General features: G+C 41.3%; 1 protein-coding gene across 1 annotated transcript in view; it reads right to left on the bottom strand.

Annotated features, from left to right (window-relative positions):
* Positions 1 to 1076: 1076 nt before the first annotated feature.
* Positions 1077 to 16327, bottom strand: part of daw (activin beta chain dawdle) — a 31993-nt gene continuing 16742 nt past the window's right edge. Inside the window, exons 2-5 of the mRNA XM_071584149.1 lie at positions 9249 to 9488; positions 6583 to 6761; positions 3893 to 4096; positions 1077 to 1487 (exon numbers count right to left, since the gene is read on the bottom strand). Of these exons, the coding sequence (XP_071440250.1) occupies positions 1326 to 1487; positions 3893 to 4096; positions 6583 to 6761; positions 9249 to 9488 (785 nt within the window). The 3' untranslated portion in view covers positions 1077 to 1325. The remainder of the gene's footprint in view (positions 1488 to 3892; positions 4097 to 6582; positions 6762 to 9248; positions 9489 to 16327) is intronic.

Raw genomic sequence — 16327 nt, 5'->3', positions numbered from 1 at the left:
CAGACTAGCGCCTTTTAAGCTGTGCGGAGCTTTGTGAGAGATTTGGAGGGCACGTTTAGTGGAGATGCGACTGGGAGGATTTGGGTTTGAGGACACTGCACAATACTCATCATGAGAAAACTCTCCAAGTTCTCCTTGACTTGACATCCATGGCTCACCTTTAGCTATATGTAAGCCGTTGTCTCATAGTGCTCCCATTCTATTCTGTTCTCATTTTGGAGATGTGTTGAAAATGACGTTTTTGCGAATCATGAGGTTTCTAAATATTACTTGGTAAAACTTACATGCTTATAAACGATCAGGGGCCGGTTTAGACTCCGGGTGAAGCCTCGGAGAACGTTCATCTTCACTCAAGCTGCGCGATATATTTCGAATACAAGATCTTCCAGAGGAATTACAGCCAGTAGAGTGAAAGGGTGTGATTTCCACGTACCGTACAGGGATTACTGTAAAATGAGTTCTACTCTCAAATTTCAAAACAATTTGGGGTTGAATATATGTGTTTTTTAAAGTGAATTTCCACTTATAAAGTTCTCCCTATAGTAATGATATACCCTGAAAACAGGCGAAACTTGGAAATATGAATCAAGGAAGCTCTAGTTTACAGATTAACGCATTAAACTCATTATTTCACTTATTTAATTAACCCTCCTAATAAGTTCCCCCGATTCACTTGACACCCGGAAGAGAGGGATTGATGAAGCCGCGATGAGGCGGTGGCTCGTTCATGCCACCATCTTCTCCTCTGCACGTTTCACGTTGATAGTAAGTCCGGTGTACCTCGTTGACCGATCTGCGCTGGGATATCTCAGGATAATCAACAGAAAAGGGAGCAAAGGCAGACAGATACACCTCCTGAGGAGTGAGAACACCGCCCTCTGTGAATTATCAGCTGATCCTAAAAATCCTCGTTTTATGAAGCCATAGCTCCAAAAACCTGTCTTTTTCGAAGCGTAAATTCCTACACTAATTGTAATTTTAATCCTCCGTCAAACTCGATCAATATTCTGATTATTTATTGATAACTACATAATAGATACATTTACACTCAGTAGTGAAGTTATTAATTTAAATAATTTATATGCTTTTGCATTGTGAATTGCTATGGACATTGAGATTTTGTAATGAAATGGATCTAGAGTCACTTCAATCTGAAGAGAAACTCAAGAAATATAATGAGATGTCACTTATATGATTCATCTTTTTAAAGGACATCACGGAATACTGTTTCAAATATCTGGCATTTTTCAATAGAGCTTGTTACAACTGCCATTGATATAATTCCATTAGGTACATGCTTTTTCTTCCACGACAATTAAGATGCGTCACATGCAACCACAAGCCTCAACGGCCATATTCGGTAGAATCTTTTGAGTTATAGTTTGCTTGTTGTCCATATAAATCAGTTGTATGGATGAAAGATGGGTTGCCGTGCAGCAGGGCACAAGTTCTGGCGTCTTGTTGGGCCCTTGATGATGTAACAGCCTCTGCAAGAAAAAGAACATTTAAAGCCACCGAAAACAAGTTAAAGTTTCACAAGGCACATGACTGATTTCTAGGAAAGCTTTAATCCAGTCAGGAATAAAACTCTTCCGCATGTGCTCCGCCTCTCATTCATCAAACACTATACCAATAGCTTTAGCTTGCGATTGATGGACAACTACTACTTTGGAGCAATTTGCTGTAAGAAAAAACACCCGCAATTTAACTGACAAAGGAGTATCACTCGCGTAACTTATAACATTGGGAGGCTAAAGCAACACAGGTAGTGCAGTTACTCCACGACTACAATACAAAAAAACGTAAAATGGGAACGAAATTTAGAAACTGAAATTAACTGTCATGTTATCAGAGGTTATGTACAATACAGCCGGCGCGGTAGCATAATTTGCTGATTTGAATCCAAAACCCCTTCAGATTAGCAAGTTATGCCGCCGCATCCTATGCAATGCACTATGCAAAAATATACTATAATAACTAAATATTATGCAAATAGAGTGGGCTTAATTGTTGGAAAATAAAAAAGTAACAATACCGCGAGCAACTTTACTGCATATATCCTCTGCTGAATATGCATTCATTAGCATGGTAATTTAATTCAATTATTTAATTTTGAACGTTTTTTAACAGGGCGGATTTTGCAGGGTTATGAGAAAGCAGTTTCCACAGGTAGGCGGCGTAGATGACAAGGAAAGTGAAAGAAATTAGGATAATAAGCGTACGGGCGCGGTAATCCAGAAGGTAGAGCGCTGGTTTACTGAACCAGGGGGAACCAGGTTTGATTCCAGGTGACTTATAGGATAGGGTCTTAAAATGTTTGGGCGATGCGGAAGACAGAGGAATGAGAGGATGTGAAACTGGGTACTGCGAGAGGTAATATAGATATTTTAGGGCTGTGCAAGGTGAGACGGGTGGATAGCGGGGAGTGATGGAGCGATAAATAGTATACTTGTAATATACAGCGGAGGGGAGCAGAGCCAGTGAGGGGTGACAATATTATTATACAAAAAGGTAAGAAGAAGAATAACATAGAGCAGGTAAACGAAAGAATGTTGAGGTAAAGGCTGAACTTTATTTAATAATTTATCATTATTCAGGTCTACATGCCACCAAGGCATTATGCAGATGTGAAGAGGAAATACGATCAATTAGATTAAATAGCTGTGGGTGTTCCAGGAAGGAAATCATTTGATAGCGATGGGGGATTGGAACACGACGGTAGGCAAAGGAAAAGATGGTAGTAAGATAAGGAACTACGGTTCAGGAACACTGAATGACCGCCGGGCGAAATTAATAGAGTTCTCCATGAGACTGGGCTAATCATAATGAACACTTTGTTTGAACACCACAAAACGTATAGGCACAGATGAAAAATGCCAGACGGTTCAGAAAGATATAAGTTTGAATATATTATGGCCAGGTACTGATGGCAATGATTCAGCGTCCTAAAAACGTGGAAACTCGATAAATTACTCAGTGAAAACTTCTCCTCCCAGTTTCGTTATCATTTTGAGCCATCGCTCCAGTTTCCCCGCTGCCTCTCCATCTCATCTTACATGAACCTAACATACCTATTAGGTTCTCATTTTCTCTCGTCATGTTTTATAGCTTCTCTATCCTCATTCAAGCCATAAAAATTCCCTATTCTAACCGTTGCAGTTCTCCTCTGAGTCTTCTTTTCCACTGCTTTTAGTTCGGTTGTGAAATAATTTCGAGGGATGCCAATCGTGGAGGCCCTGTATCTCCCGCTGCAGGGCATGTCACACGTTCCCGAGGGCAGAGTCTTTTAGTTACCAGGATTCACTTTTTTTCTACAGTCTATGCTGCTATGAATAAGATAATTGAGGAGGTTTCCCTTTTCTTTCCTCATCAGCGCGTTTAGTGCCTCACTGCGGAACAGACGCTGCCTGGACTAGCTTTCATCTGGCTCGTAGCCTTCGACCTATCTGTTTGGGGTGACCCTACCAAGTACATTGATCATTGCTCCCGCCAGCGCAGTTCCAGGGGGCATCATATTCCATAAGCACTTTCACCACGTCAATATTCTAGTCCAATGGGGAGGGTAGTCAAACATACACATTATTTGCTTAAGTAGGCCTTTACTTCGTGGACTGTGGGGTGACCAGGAGAAATTACTCATCATTGCTTCCATAATTACAGCTCTAGGGAGCAAAGGAACACTCAGTCCCTTCCACCACGTCAAGGTTACAGGCCATAGGAGGGGATTATCGTCTTTTAGATGACTGATATCACAGGTCTCATGACGCAAAATTTAAATGACCTAAACTTTTTATTTAGGAGATTAGGTTCGATAGATAATTTGTCCACATTTTTCGAAGAAATTTTAAGTTCCAATAATTAAAAGATTCCTCTTAGTAGGAAATTACTTTACCTGCATGACGGTAGTGTAATGGGATCCACTTTGAGTCAAAGATACCGTGTTGGAGCACGATCCCCGGCAGAAATACGCGTGGTATCCTGCCGGCTGGAGAATCCAATCATCCCATCCAATGTCTGCAAACGACACGTAAAAACTCTCTCGGCAACATTCCGACAATCCAGGAACACAGTTGACATTCCTTTTTGGTCGCTGATACTGCCCAAAACAATTGCAGAGAATTTTATGTCATTAAAAACTCTTATTTATTAGCGTGAAACTGAGACAATTTAGTTAATTTAACCATAATTTTTCTCGTCCAGTCATAAAATAAAGCCAAATTAAAAGCAGCAACGCGGAATAAAAATCTAAGCAACGTAACAATGAATAATAGGTTTGAAAACTAATTTTGTTACATGTGTGCATACATAAATTTTAATTAAATGCACGAATAAATCAAATTTATTTTATTAAATACACATGTATGGACGTATACACACACACGGACACGCATATGTACAAAACCATAAACACAGTAATCAACCCGAAGGTCGGTTTGGTAGGTGATGGTAGAGTTCACCCAGTACTAAGCCCTATATATATATATATATATATGTGTGTGTGTGTGTGTGCACATATATATTATATATATGTACATATATATATTATATATGCACATATATATAACCATAAACACAGTAATCAACCCGAAGGTCGGTTTGGTAGATGATCGTAGAGTTCACCCAGTGCTAAGCCCAACGGCGTGTTAAATTCACACATCAGGTTGGGGGGGGGGGGGCAGTCCCTTTCCCTGTGCCGGTTATGGTTTCCAAGGAAGACCCGAAAAATAACTTTAGCTTGAGTGGAGCTGCAGGTGCCCAGAGAGCCTTGCCCGGGAATCGAACCCGGGACCCTCCGGTCAGAAGTCCAACGCTCTATCCCCTGGACTACCGCGACCCACATATATATATATTATTATTATTATTATTATTATTATTATTATTATTATTATTATTATTATTATTATTATTATTATTATTATTATTATTATTATTATTATTATTATTATTATTATTATTATTATTATTATTATTATTATTATTATTATTATTATTATTATTATTATTATTATTATTATTATTATTATTATTATTATTATTATTATTATTATTATTATTATTATTATTATTATTATTATTATTATTATTATTATTATTATTATTATTATTATTATTATTATTATTATTATTATTATTATTATTATTATTATTATTATTATTATAAGGTAATCTACCGGTTAAGATAGGTTTTTGGATGGACAGAGCTACTAAATAAAACATTTTGTTAATCCTAACGAAACACAAAATCCTATTTAACATCAGGTCCCTGAGTGAGTACTTCCTTCCTCCCTTCATCCCGGCCAGCATCCCAACCCTGTTCCTGCCATTTCCTCGTTCACCTTACATTCTCCCCTCTTTTACAGTATTCAGCATCCCAGTGCCAGTCAAAACCCCCTTCATCCATTTTTCCTGCCTTCATAGGATTTCTCCCAACATACCCTTCTCTTCGCCCACCATAACAAGCACTTCCTCATTCGTTTTCCTTTCGGTCCATTTCACCTTCTCCATTCTTCTTCACGCCCACTTTTCAAAAGCCTCCAGTCTACGTCTATCCTCCAGCTTCAATGACCACGTTTCCTCGCCGTACATAGCTACGCTCCATATCAAAGTTTTTACTAGTCTTTCTTAATGTCCTTACTCAACGTCCCTGTCATCAACTCCCTCCTCCTTGTGAAAGTCTCATTGCCGAATTGCGCAATTCTTCTCCTTACGTCCCTACTACTTTGACCGTGTTTGTCCGAAACAATTCCGAGATACGTAAACTGTTCTACCTGCTCAAGTTTTTGCCGTTCTATTTTAATGTTTAGCTCAGCCTTTTTCTTTCTAGAAAATCGCATTACCTTTGTTTTATTAATATTGATTCTCATCCCATACCTATCGCACTGAATTTCCTATTCACTCAGCAATTCCTGAAACCCCTTGGCTGACTGACAAACTAAAGCTTGGTCATCAGCGAATCTAACTGATTTTACGAATTCCCCGCCCACTTTCATTCCTACCTCCAGTTCTTCCCATGCCTCTTTAATCGTTTCCTCTACATACACGTTGAACAGCAACGGTGATAATGGGTAACCCTGCCTTACACCTCTTCCTAACACTGCCCATCCGGACTCCCCGTTCCCCACTCGCACTTGAGCAGTCTGAGACATGTAGAGGTTGCGGATTAGCCTCCTATCCCTCCAATCTATTCCTATTTTCTGCAATATACTCATTAGTTTTTCCCAATTCACTTTATCAAACGCTTTTTCGAAATCTACGAAACAGGCAAATACCTCCTGGTTGTATTCTATATTTCTCTCGATTAATAATCTCATTACTGCAATGGCATCACGCGTACCTCTCCCCTTCCTAAACCCAAACTGTTTATCCCCTAGGTAATCATTTGCCCTTCTCTCTATCCTTTTGTTCATTCCTTTAAAATAAGTGTGCGCAATATGCCAATGCCTTTGATGCAAGTTTGTCCTTTATACAAGTGTAATAAAGCAAACGTGCGAAAAAGAAAATATAATTATAAAAACATTACTGCTGTCATTCACATATTTTCTCATTATACATTCATAATTTTTCAATAGCGTCTTTTCTTACCGCACTGTTTGAGTTCGTGTTTACGACTAGGAATGGTCTATTTTCTGGTAGTAAGGAAATTGGTGATTTTGTGGCACCCATCTCACAGTTATTGCAGGCCACATGAATGGAGTGAGGCTGCTCAGAATACTCAAGCCAATGCTTCACTTCCCACACCAAATTTATTTTCACCCATCCCTCTGAAAAGAAAGAATGGAAATAATTAAAGAATTTATTCTAAGCCGGACACACTAAACGATAGTACATTTTAAAGAGTTGGATGGGTCTCTGGAGAAGCTGTCATTACATTTTTTACAGTTGTCATTAAAATACACTTAAACAGGCTTGTGCAAGATGCTATATGCATTCCCGGGCCCTGCCGACTTCTCTTTCATCTGCGGCTTAAGACCTTTCATCGACAGAACGGTTATATTTAGTAAAATAGTCGCTTCGAACGGTATACCTCACTCATCTTCAAATACCGTCTCCAGATTTACTTGTCTGTGGTCCATGTGAAGTGCCAGGTGCACAGTTTCCACAGTGAAATTATTAGACTTTTTTATCCATCTCGAATAAGTGCCGGAAGCTATTTTCTGATCTCTCTTTCAATACCGTCTCAGCAGCAGCCCCTTTTCTGGTGAAGAAAAACGTTTCCACGAAGGTGTTTCATTACATTGGGGAGCAGGAAAAAGTCACTTGCGGCTGGGTTTGGACTAGATGGATGGTAAGCAGCACACTTCACAGAGATGCACGCGATATATTCAGTAACAACATTTTCGCAGTGCGGGCGTGCATTATCATGGCGCAGCATCCAACCTATTGCCCTGAAATGTAACCTTTTGTAATTGGTGTGGTATTGAAGAATTCTCTGTGCAGTCCTTGCGCCATTTACTGTTGTGCGCGCAGATACAACTTGCTGATTCACCATTCCCTGAGTATCCAAAGATGTTATGACCATACCTTTACCAGCAAAAGTCCCCACTTTGGCTTTTTTTGGCGTCGGTGATGCCGGAGATTTCCGCACAGAGCATTGGTGCCCACTATTGGGATGAACATGATGAAGCTAAGTTTCATCTGATGTTATAACCTTCGAAAGAATCTTTCTCAGACATGAAGCTCAAACGTCCTGTTGTTCGGGTATGAGCAGGAACCCACCGCTGACAAACACGTCTCAAGTACGTTTTTCCACCTACCAATTTTTAATCAACATGTGGATGGAATCTAATGAAATATTCAACAATTCTGATGGTGCTCTAAATGTTAATCGACGATATTATCCCACAATATTAGCAGCGTCGCTAATGTTTAGCCCGGTGCGAGTAGTGATTAGAACTTTGGGTTTAAATTCTTTTGACATCAATTGCCTCCCATATTTAAAGATTTGAAAACATTTTCAATTTCTTACGCCTGCTGCATCATAGGGTTCGGCTGACAGTTTGGTCAGGTGAAAGGAAAATTAAAATGCACTGTATTGCTTGTCGCGTGTTACCTTCCACGTTACCGTAGGCCAAATGAACGTAATTCACGACAGATACCACTGACACAGTTCTGAAGTAAAACCAATGGTGCATACACATTACGTATTAAGGTAATAGTATAACATTATACTATAAATTTTCACGATAAATAATGAAAATAAAAACTTTATGATGACTTTATATTGAATAGTACTCCTATGTTCAAGTCCGCCTCGACGACAATCACACCTTTTATCATTTATGTGAAGCTGAAATGCAACATGATTGCAGCTGAATATATTTTTTAATCAATCAAGAAAGCCACTGCACTCTACCAGGAGATTTAGATGAAGAGCATACAAACGTTCCGGTATTCCTTTAAAATCCCGCAATCCTGAGTCGGCGCTCTCCTGCACGACATTTGTGGCGGAATTTTACCGCTGTGAACTTCTCATCGTCCAAAGGTGAAGTTTCTTCAGGGCCGACATCAATTATCTACGGATGATATGCTGTTCTATTTGGAAAAATGTGCACGTCCACATGTGCATCCTTTTTGCCCCAGGGCAAGAGAAATGTTTGTTTTCGATCATTGTCAAGAGGATTTTATGAATCCGACCTCTCAGGTAAATTTCATCCGGCAAGGTCGCAGGCTCCTTTCTCCGAGATCCATTGAGTCAAAAGCATAGGTCCGGCATCGTCATCCTGATGTTAATAGATAATAATTCTGGCACCGTTTCAACTGCGTTCATTATGGGTATGATATTTACAGGACCACGGAATGAATAATTAAGTGCAGATAATATCGCAATCCTTAACTTATTATTTAGTACAGCATGAATTACTACGAGTGTAAAATATTTACACGCAAAAGCCCAAACCAGATTAGGTTTTTTAATAAGTTACAAAATACATCGTCAACCGCAATCTTGATTTCTGCGTCGTCCTGAAATAGCTTTGACATGTTACGTTTTCACTTAAAATGTGACAATTGAAAATAAAAAATGGTATTCTCATTCATTTAAATGAATTCCCATTTTTCAGAATGACTTGGAATGATAAACTTGGGGTCTTAATCCAGAGACTTTGAAAGATTGACATCCAATTAAATGTCCAACAAATCCAAGAATCCAATACATTGGTTAAAAGCTGAAAATTGAGTTTTTTCTCAATCAAATCAATGCCTTAAAATTGGAGCAATAGTCTTTTGCGACTTGCCTCGAAATAACTTACCCCTTATAGAAGTCGTCTGACTTGCAATATATTTCGGCTTTCGTCCACCTCCACTCAGCTCCCAATGAGAAGCATCAGAGACGACAAAGGTTTGATTATGGCCGAGGTACGAAGAGCCTCTCTCCTTATAAATCCAGAGCTGTGCAGCAGTCACGTCGTCGGCGACGAGCTCAGTCGGCAGCCGGAAGGTGAAGCACGTGGACGGGGCGGGAGGGCGGGCGGAAAGGCAGTGGGCATCACCTGCAAGAGACTCTAATCAGAAGTAGCTCCACCCCACCTAATCCGCGGCGAGGAGAGTAGAGGCGGCGGCAATCTTGCCATGGTTTATTTGCGCCATCATACGTACTTGTGCGCCGCCTTGAGTGCTCACCAGGAGGGTACAGTGTGCTCACTTACTCGTACCAATGAGTTTATTCACAAAACATTTTTCCGTGGAGGCAGACCGAAATATTTGTTGACTTAACCAAACTCTGAGCAATAACCTGTTCAGAAGAACAACAGAGACACCTAGAGAAACAATATTTCGTTCTATATCGATCGAGTAGTCATAAGGGAAGTCAACCACTCGCGGACAACATTCAAAAGCAGGGGATACGTGTAGCACGACTTTCCCCCAGCCCTTTTAAGTTCCTTTGAGCAAGGGAAGAAACCCATGTTAGACCAGGAAAAGCCCATCTCGAGAGCTTGCATCTCTTACATCTTGGCGGTGTCTGGAGAACTTTCCAGGACACAAAGGAAGCACCAAATGGGAACCATCCATAGGCCACCAGAGAAACTGGAGTACCCCCTCGTGAGAATGAAGAACCACCTCGGTCTCAATGCTCAGGGAGTCTCCCGGACTCCCTGCCAATGTGGAGAAGCATACATAGGTGAGGCGTGTTGCAATACAGAGACCGTCTAAAGGAGAGCAAAAGATATATCGGACTCTGCCAACCAGAGAAATTAGCGGTGGCCGAACACAAGTCTCAGTCGACACCACGTCATTCATTTTAAAAAAGTGGAATTATTATGACGCTCGAACGACTATTGCGATGCACTTACCAAGGAAGCCATCGCAAATAATCTGGAAAAACACAATCTAAGCTGATAATTGGGCTACGCACTAAGTAATAATTGAAAACCTGTAATCGGAGAGATATAATTGATGGTTTCCGGCGTAACTTTATGGAATCGATTCATAATGGAAATGAAAAATACTAACTTTGTGATTCCATTGAAAAATTTTTAACACGAAACGACCCGGGTTTCGACGTACAACGTCGACTACTGAAGATAACGTTGAACGTCGAAACCCGGGTCGTCTCGTATTAAAAATTTTCCAGTGGAATCACAAAGTTACTGTTTTTCATTTCTGGAGAGATAGAAACCGCTGTGCGTCTCAACCAATCGAGAGACGAGTAGAAAGCACAGCAAGCGCCGACCCATCTGGTGACGCCTGAGCGTATACCTACGTATATAGTATCTCGTATAAAAAAAAAATGGGACTCGGGTGACGATGAGGTAGACATGTGCACTAAATGCAGTAGCTGATCTCGTCTTGCTTAAACTTAAAATGGATTTCCCAGTCCATTTCTTAAAGCCACGAGCAAATTTAGAGGCTGAACAATTTTAATCAATTTTGAACAGCATTCCGGCTTAAAAATACAATTTAATTTATCGCGAAACTCCAAAAAAGAACAATCTCGGAGCTCCGAAAAACGTAATCTCTAATTCTTGGGCACCTTCTCCCGTGGTTTAAATTTATTTTATTCATCCACCATATTGTTCCAATCATTGTGTAGGTGATCGCGTTTGTTAGTTAGCTATTGCAATGGCTTTCCATTTCGAAAACCAAGTTTCGAATCCTAGCGGTGATAAACGTTTTCAATGGCATCCCTATTCCTCTACTCTACCAAGGGGACCCAAACCACTCGTAGGGGACTCTGTTAATTAAAAAAATAAATGGTGATAGAGGAAGACGAATGGAGTCCGCAGATACTGAGAAGTGAATTCGACGGAGCCGTGAAAGAGCTGAAGAATAAAAAGGTAACAGGAGTTGGCAAAATAAACGGAGAAATAATCAAGGCACTCGGGGTCAATGCGAAGGATACTCTCTAAGATGGAAGAAAGCCACTCCGGAAACCAATTCAGATTCCGGAAAAATCGAAGAGTAAGAGAGGCGCTACGCAGCTCGAGGGTGCTGGTCGAAAAAAATGTTACGCGTAAACAAGCCATTATGTATGGAATTCGCGGACTTAGAGAAGGTCATACACAACGTCGATTAGAACAAGATGTTTAAGATAATAGAAACGCATGGAAAGGACTACAACGACAGAAGCCATGCAAATGGAAAATGGAAGCAAAATAGAAGCGAAAATAAACAAATGAGTTAGAAAAGGATGCAACCAGTGCCATTCAACGCATGCCTAGTAGGGGCAATAGAAGAAGCACAAAAATTGGGCGTCCGAGGTGAATGACGATGAAATTAGCATGCGCTTTCGCAGATGAAATCGCAGTAATAGCAGAAACGCCAGAGGACCTGTAAGCAGCTGTGAGCGCCATATAACCAAGTATTTCGATAGTATTACATGGGCATCGACAAGAAGAAAACTAAAATCCTTGTGTGTGGACTGAGAAAGCTGAACGAAGATAACTCATTTCGAGGAGTTGAACCATTTGCGAGCGGAATCCTTCATCTACCTGGCAGCAATATAACTTGGGATTGAAGACGTTCAAATGACATTAAGCACAGAACAGCTCAAGCTAAGAAGAGACTCCACGGATCAGAGACATAGAACTTGGAAAAATTGGATCAGCGAAAAGTAAGAGTTGACAAAGGGTACTCAAAAGGGTGGCTTCTGAAACAAGAGGAGAATGCTGAAAATTAAGGGGACAGAAAAACTGAGGAGCGGGGAAGTACAGGTATATCGACTAATAGGAGAGGAATCGAGAATATGGAGAAATCTACGGCAGAAAAGATTTAGAACTACTGAACACAACTTGAGGCACAATGGACGAGTTAGAAGCATTAGGGAAAGGGAAAATTGAAAGGAAAATTCCAGGGCGAGCACCATTGGGCAAGTGCTTGGGACAAAGTAAGAAGGACGTAAATCAGAGAAGCTATTGGGGGACGAGGGAATTAATACTGAACAGAGAAGAATAGGGGACTGCAGTAAACTAATCTTAGGATTGAAATACTTACGTTGAAGCCTAATTATTGGCCTACTCATTTTAAATCACCGTGAAAAACCTCAATTGGAGTATGTAGAATGTACAGTCTAACTCATTCAGCTAATTTTGTTTGTAATTATCCGAATGTAATTATCAGAATTTTTGCTTAACCAAAGTTCATTAAAGTCTCGTTGTGATTATTATTACAAAGTAATCTACCGGTTAAGGTAGGTTTTTGGATGGACACAACTACTAAATAAATATTTTGTGACTCCTAACAAAACACAATCCAGCAACCTAATCTACATCAGGTCCCTCTTCATCTCTGATTACTTCCTTCCTCCCTTCATCCCGTCCAGCATCCCAATCCTGTTCCTGCCATTTCCTCGTTTGCCTTACATTCTCCCCTCTTTTACAGTATTCAGCATCCCAGTGCCAGTCAAAACCCCCTTCAACCACTTTTCCTGCCTCCACAGGATTTCTCCCAACAAACCCCTCTCTTCGTCCACCATAACAAGCACTTCCTCATTCGTTTTCCTTTCGGTCCATTTCACCTTCTCCATTCTTCTTCACGCCCACTTTTCAAAAGCCTCCAGTCTACGTCTATCCTCCCGCTTCAATGACCACGTTTCCGCGCCGTACATAGCTACGCTCCATATCAACGTTTTTACGAGTCTTTGCTAAACATCCTTACTCAACGTCCCTGTCATCAACTCCCTCCTCCTTGTGAAATCCTCTTTGCCCAGCGCAATTCTTCTCCTTGCGTCCCTACTACTTGAAAAGTAAAATTTCTTACTGTTTGCCTGCTCAAAAATTGAGTGCGTTGGACTCGAAGGAAATTCACGACGTGGCACGCTATAGAAAAATAATGATCAACGCACAGCAAATCAGATAAATATACAACTTCAGACTATGATTGTACGCACTTCATTAGTAGGCAGAATAATTCATGAAGGAATGTGATAATAGATGCTGCTGGGTAGTAGCTGGGTAGAAGCATCAGAGCGGTGAGGGAAACGGGTTTGGCGGAAAGGGTGTCCGGAGAGAGGCATAGTGCAAAGGGGGGAGCCGGTGATAGGGGGCCCGCGGTGCTGGGGCAGAGATGGGGTGTGCCTGCGCAGGAGGCAAGGGCAATGTGCCAGTGGACTACCCAAAAGTCTAGCCTTAGAGGCAGAGCGACGGTGTACTTTGAACTTTAAATAATTTGCACTCGATAACACACGCGCAGGGGTGGGCAATATAATTTTAATGATATTCATTGTATAACTACAGTGGCCAATGTGAAGTTTGGTTTGACAGGGCAAGTTAGAGCATGCATATTACCAAGTCCTATCAGGTATCAGGTATTCACACATCACAGGGTAATAAGGGGGGCAGGTTCTTTCTCTTTGTCGCCAGTGGTTTCCCAGGAAGACCTGCTGCCCGAAAAAATCAAAGAGAGAGGGTTAAACTGAGGGTGCCGAGAGGTGTCACATACAGGGTTCGTCCGGAAAATAAATGTACTGAGCTCAGGAAAAAAAATTTATTACACTTTTACATATCTTAAGCTAATATTCCTCAAAATAGGACCCTTGTGAGTCGATACACTTGTTCCAGCGGCGTTCCCATTCCTGGAACGCTCCCGCGAAGGCATCATCGGGAACCTCTCGAAGACACGCCGTCACGGCCTCTTTGACGGCGTCCAAAGTCCCGCATCGCGTTCCTTTCAAACTCCTCTTTATCTTCGGGAACAGAAAGAAGTCCGGTGGTGCCAAGTCCGGGCTGTAGGGCGGGTGTGGCAGCGTTGCCACGCCGTGCTTGGCCAAGAAGTCCGACACGACAAGCGCGGTGTGAGACGGCGCATTGTCGTGATGCAGCCGCCAGATGTTTTTGATCGCTGGCCGGATGCGGGCGACTCGTTTTCGAAGCCTGTCGAGCACTTGGACGTAAAATGCAGCATTTACAGTTTGTCGTTCAGGTACAAATTCGTAGTGGACGACTCCCCTTTTGTCAAAAAAGACAATGAGCATCGCCTTGATCCGAGATTTGCTCATGCGAGCTTTCTTTTGACGGGGTGATGATGGGGTGTGCCACTCCGCACTTTGTCTCTTCGACTCCGGGTCGTACTCAAAGATCCACGTCTCGTCACCCGAAACAACGTTCTCCAAAAAATGTGGATCATTTTTGCAGTGATCCGCAAGTTGTGTCGCGATTTCCAAACGATTGAGTCTTTGATCATCACTGAGCACTTTCGGCACCAACTTTGCACAAATTTTTCGCATCTGTAATTGCTCCCTAATAATCTCGTGCACTATTGTTTTTGGCACATTACACTGCTCTGCTATCATCCGAACACTAAGACGACGATCAGAGTTCAGTACATCGCGAACTTTTCGCACATTTTCGTCGGTGAGTGTCGTTGATGGGCGTCCAGGCCGTGGTTCGTCGTCGACCTCTTCTCTGCCCTCCACGAACATCTTGTGCCACCGAAAGATCATGTTTCTGGACATGGCTGACTTCCCGTAAGCCTGGTTAATCATACCGACAGTTTCGGTAGACGATTTCCCAAGCTTTACCGCAAATTTGATGGAATAACGCTGCTCCAAAAACTTCGGCATCGCGTTCCGTGACGTGGGTCGAGCGTGGAGGTTCGCGTTAACAGAGCTCCTCACTACACCACAGCTCAGAGCCGACTGCCTTATTCAGCGTCGCTTGCCAACATACCCCCCTCCAATCGCAGCCCGTCAGAGCGGTGCTGGGCGCGCCTGGAGCGGCGGGAAAAAATCAGTACACTTATTTTCCGGACGAACCCTGTAGCATTGAAACCTGGCCCTCAACATCATTAGCGCAGCGCTCTACCCACTGGACTGCTACAACCCCAAAATAGTGTTAAGACCAAAATTTGAAAATACGCCTTATTTTCCCAGCGATATTATCGAGGGGCTTTCCGAGTCGTTTATTTTTATGGCCCGCCGAGGAATTCAATATTTATATCAAGAGAACAAAATTTTCTTTTAGAAAAACAATATCCAAAGAAAGGTTTACTTCCAATAGGTGTTAATATCTGCAAAACAACAATAGCTTCACAAATTGGTTAAAATGAATACAACATAACCATTATGCCTGTGCATACCAAATATCACTGTCTACGTAGGATCAGAGAGAGAGAGAGAGAGAGGAAACTGCGATAGTTTCTTCACTTTTAATGCTTGAAGTCACGGGATTTGAACATAAAGGTAATCATATTTATAATGATAAAAATGGAAAAATTTCCAACGAATGAATGTGATGAATTATACAAACCCGTTAAATTATGCACAGATTATACGATAAATGCACATTTCAATGAAACCATTTCAAATTTAAAAATCATTCGCCTTGACCGGGATCCCAATCCCGGTGTCGGTCAATGATTTTTACACTTTGAAATTTTTGCACTGTGAGAATTGAGGTAAACAAGAATTATTTGTGGAGGAGGAGCAACTAACACCTAATTATTGAACCTGTGCACTATATCGTTTCATTACTATTTTTATCGATCCTATTTATTTGCACTGGTAAAATATCACAATCGGCCGAATGCTTCAGAACGACGCTGATGCTATTTGTTTCTCTTGGATATGTAAAGCAGTTGGGGTTGATTTGGTTGTGTCCCCTGCCGACCAAAAATAAATTAAAATATACGAATCTTTGAACATAAAAAATATTTCTTATAATCAGGTATTTTTTTAGACTAAATATATATGTATACATATAGTCATTTTTTGCAAATTATGCTGTAAAGAGAGTTGTGTAATGCTATTAGAAAGGAAAAACTTATACTCTTTAGCCTTCATGTATGAATTATCAGACTGATTTTCCCGCCGCCTCCGTAATTCCAAGCTCCATAAGTATTACGGCAATGGCGGGCGACCTCTCCTCGGATTTATCTCAGCTCTCTTTCTCTCCAT

This window comes from Hetaerina americana, unplaced genomic scaffold (assembly GCF_022747635.1).
Source record: "Hetaerina americana unplaced genomic scaffold, ioHetAmer1.1.p SCAF_16, whole genome shotgun sequence".
NCBI lineage: Eukaryota > Metazoa > Arthropoda > Insecta > Odonata > Calopterygidae > Hetaerina > Hetaerina americana.
Note: the sequence above shows the minus strand (reverse complement) of the source record. Positions and strands in the feature narration are given on the sequence as shown.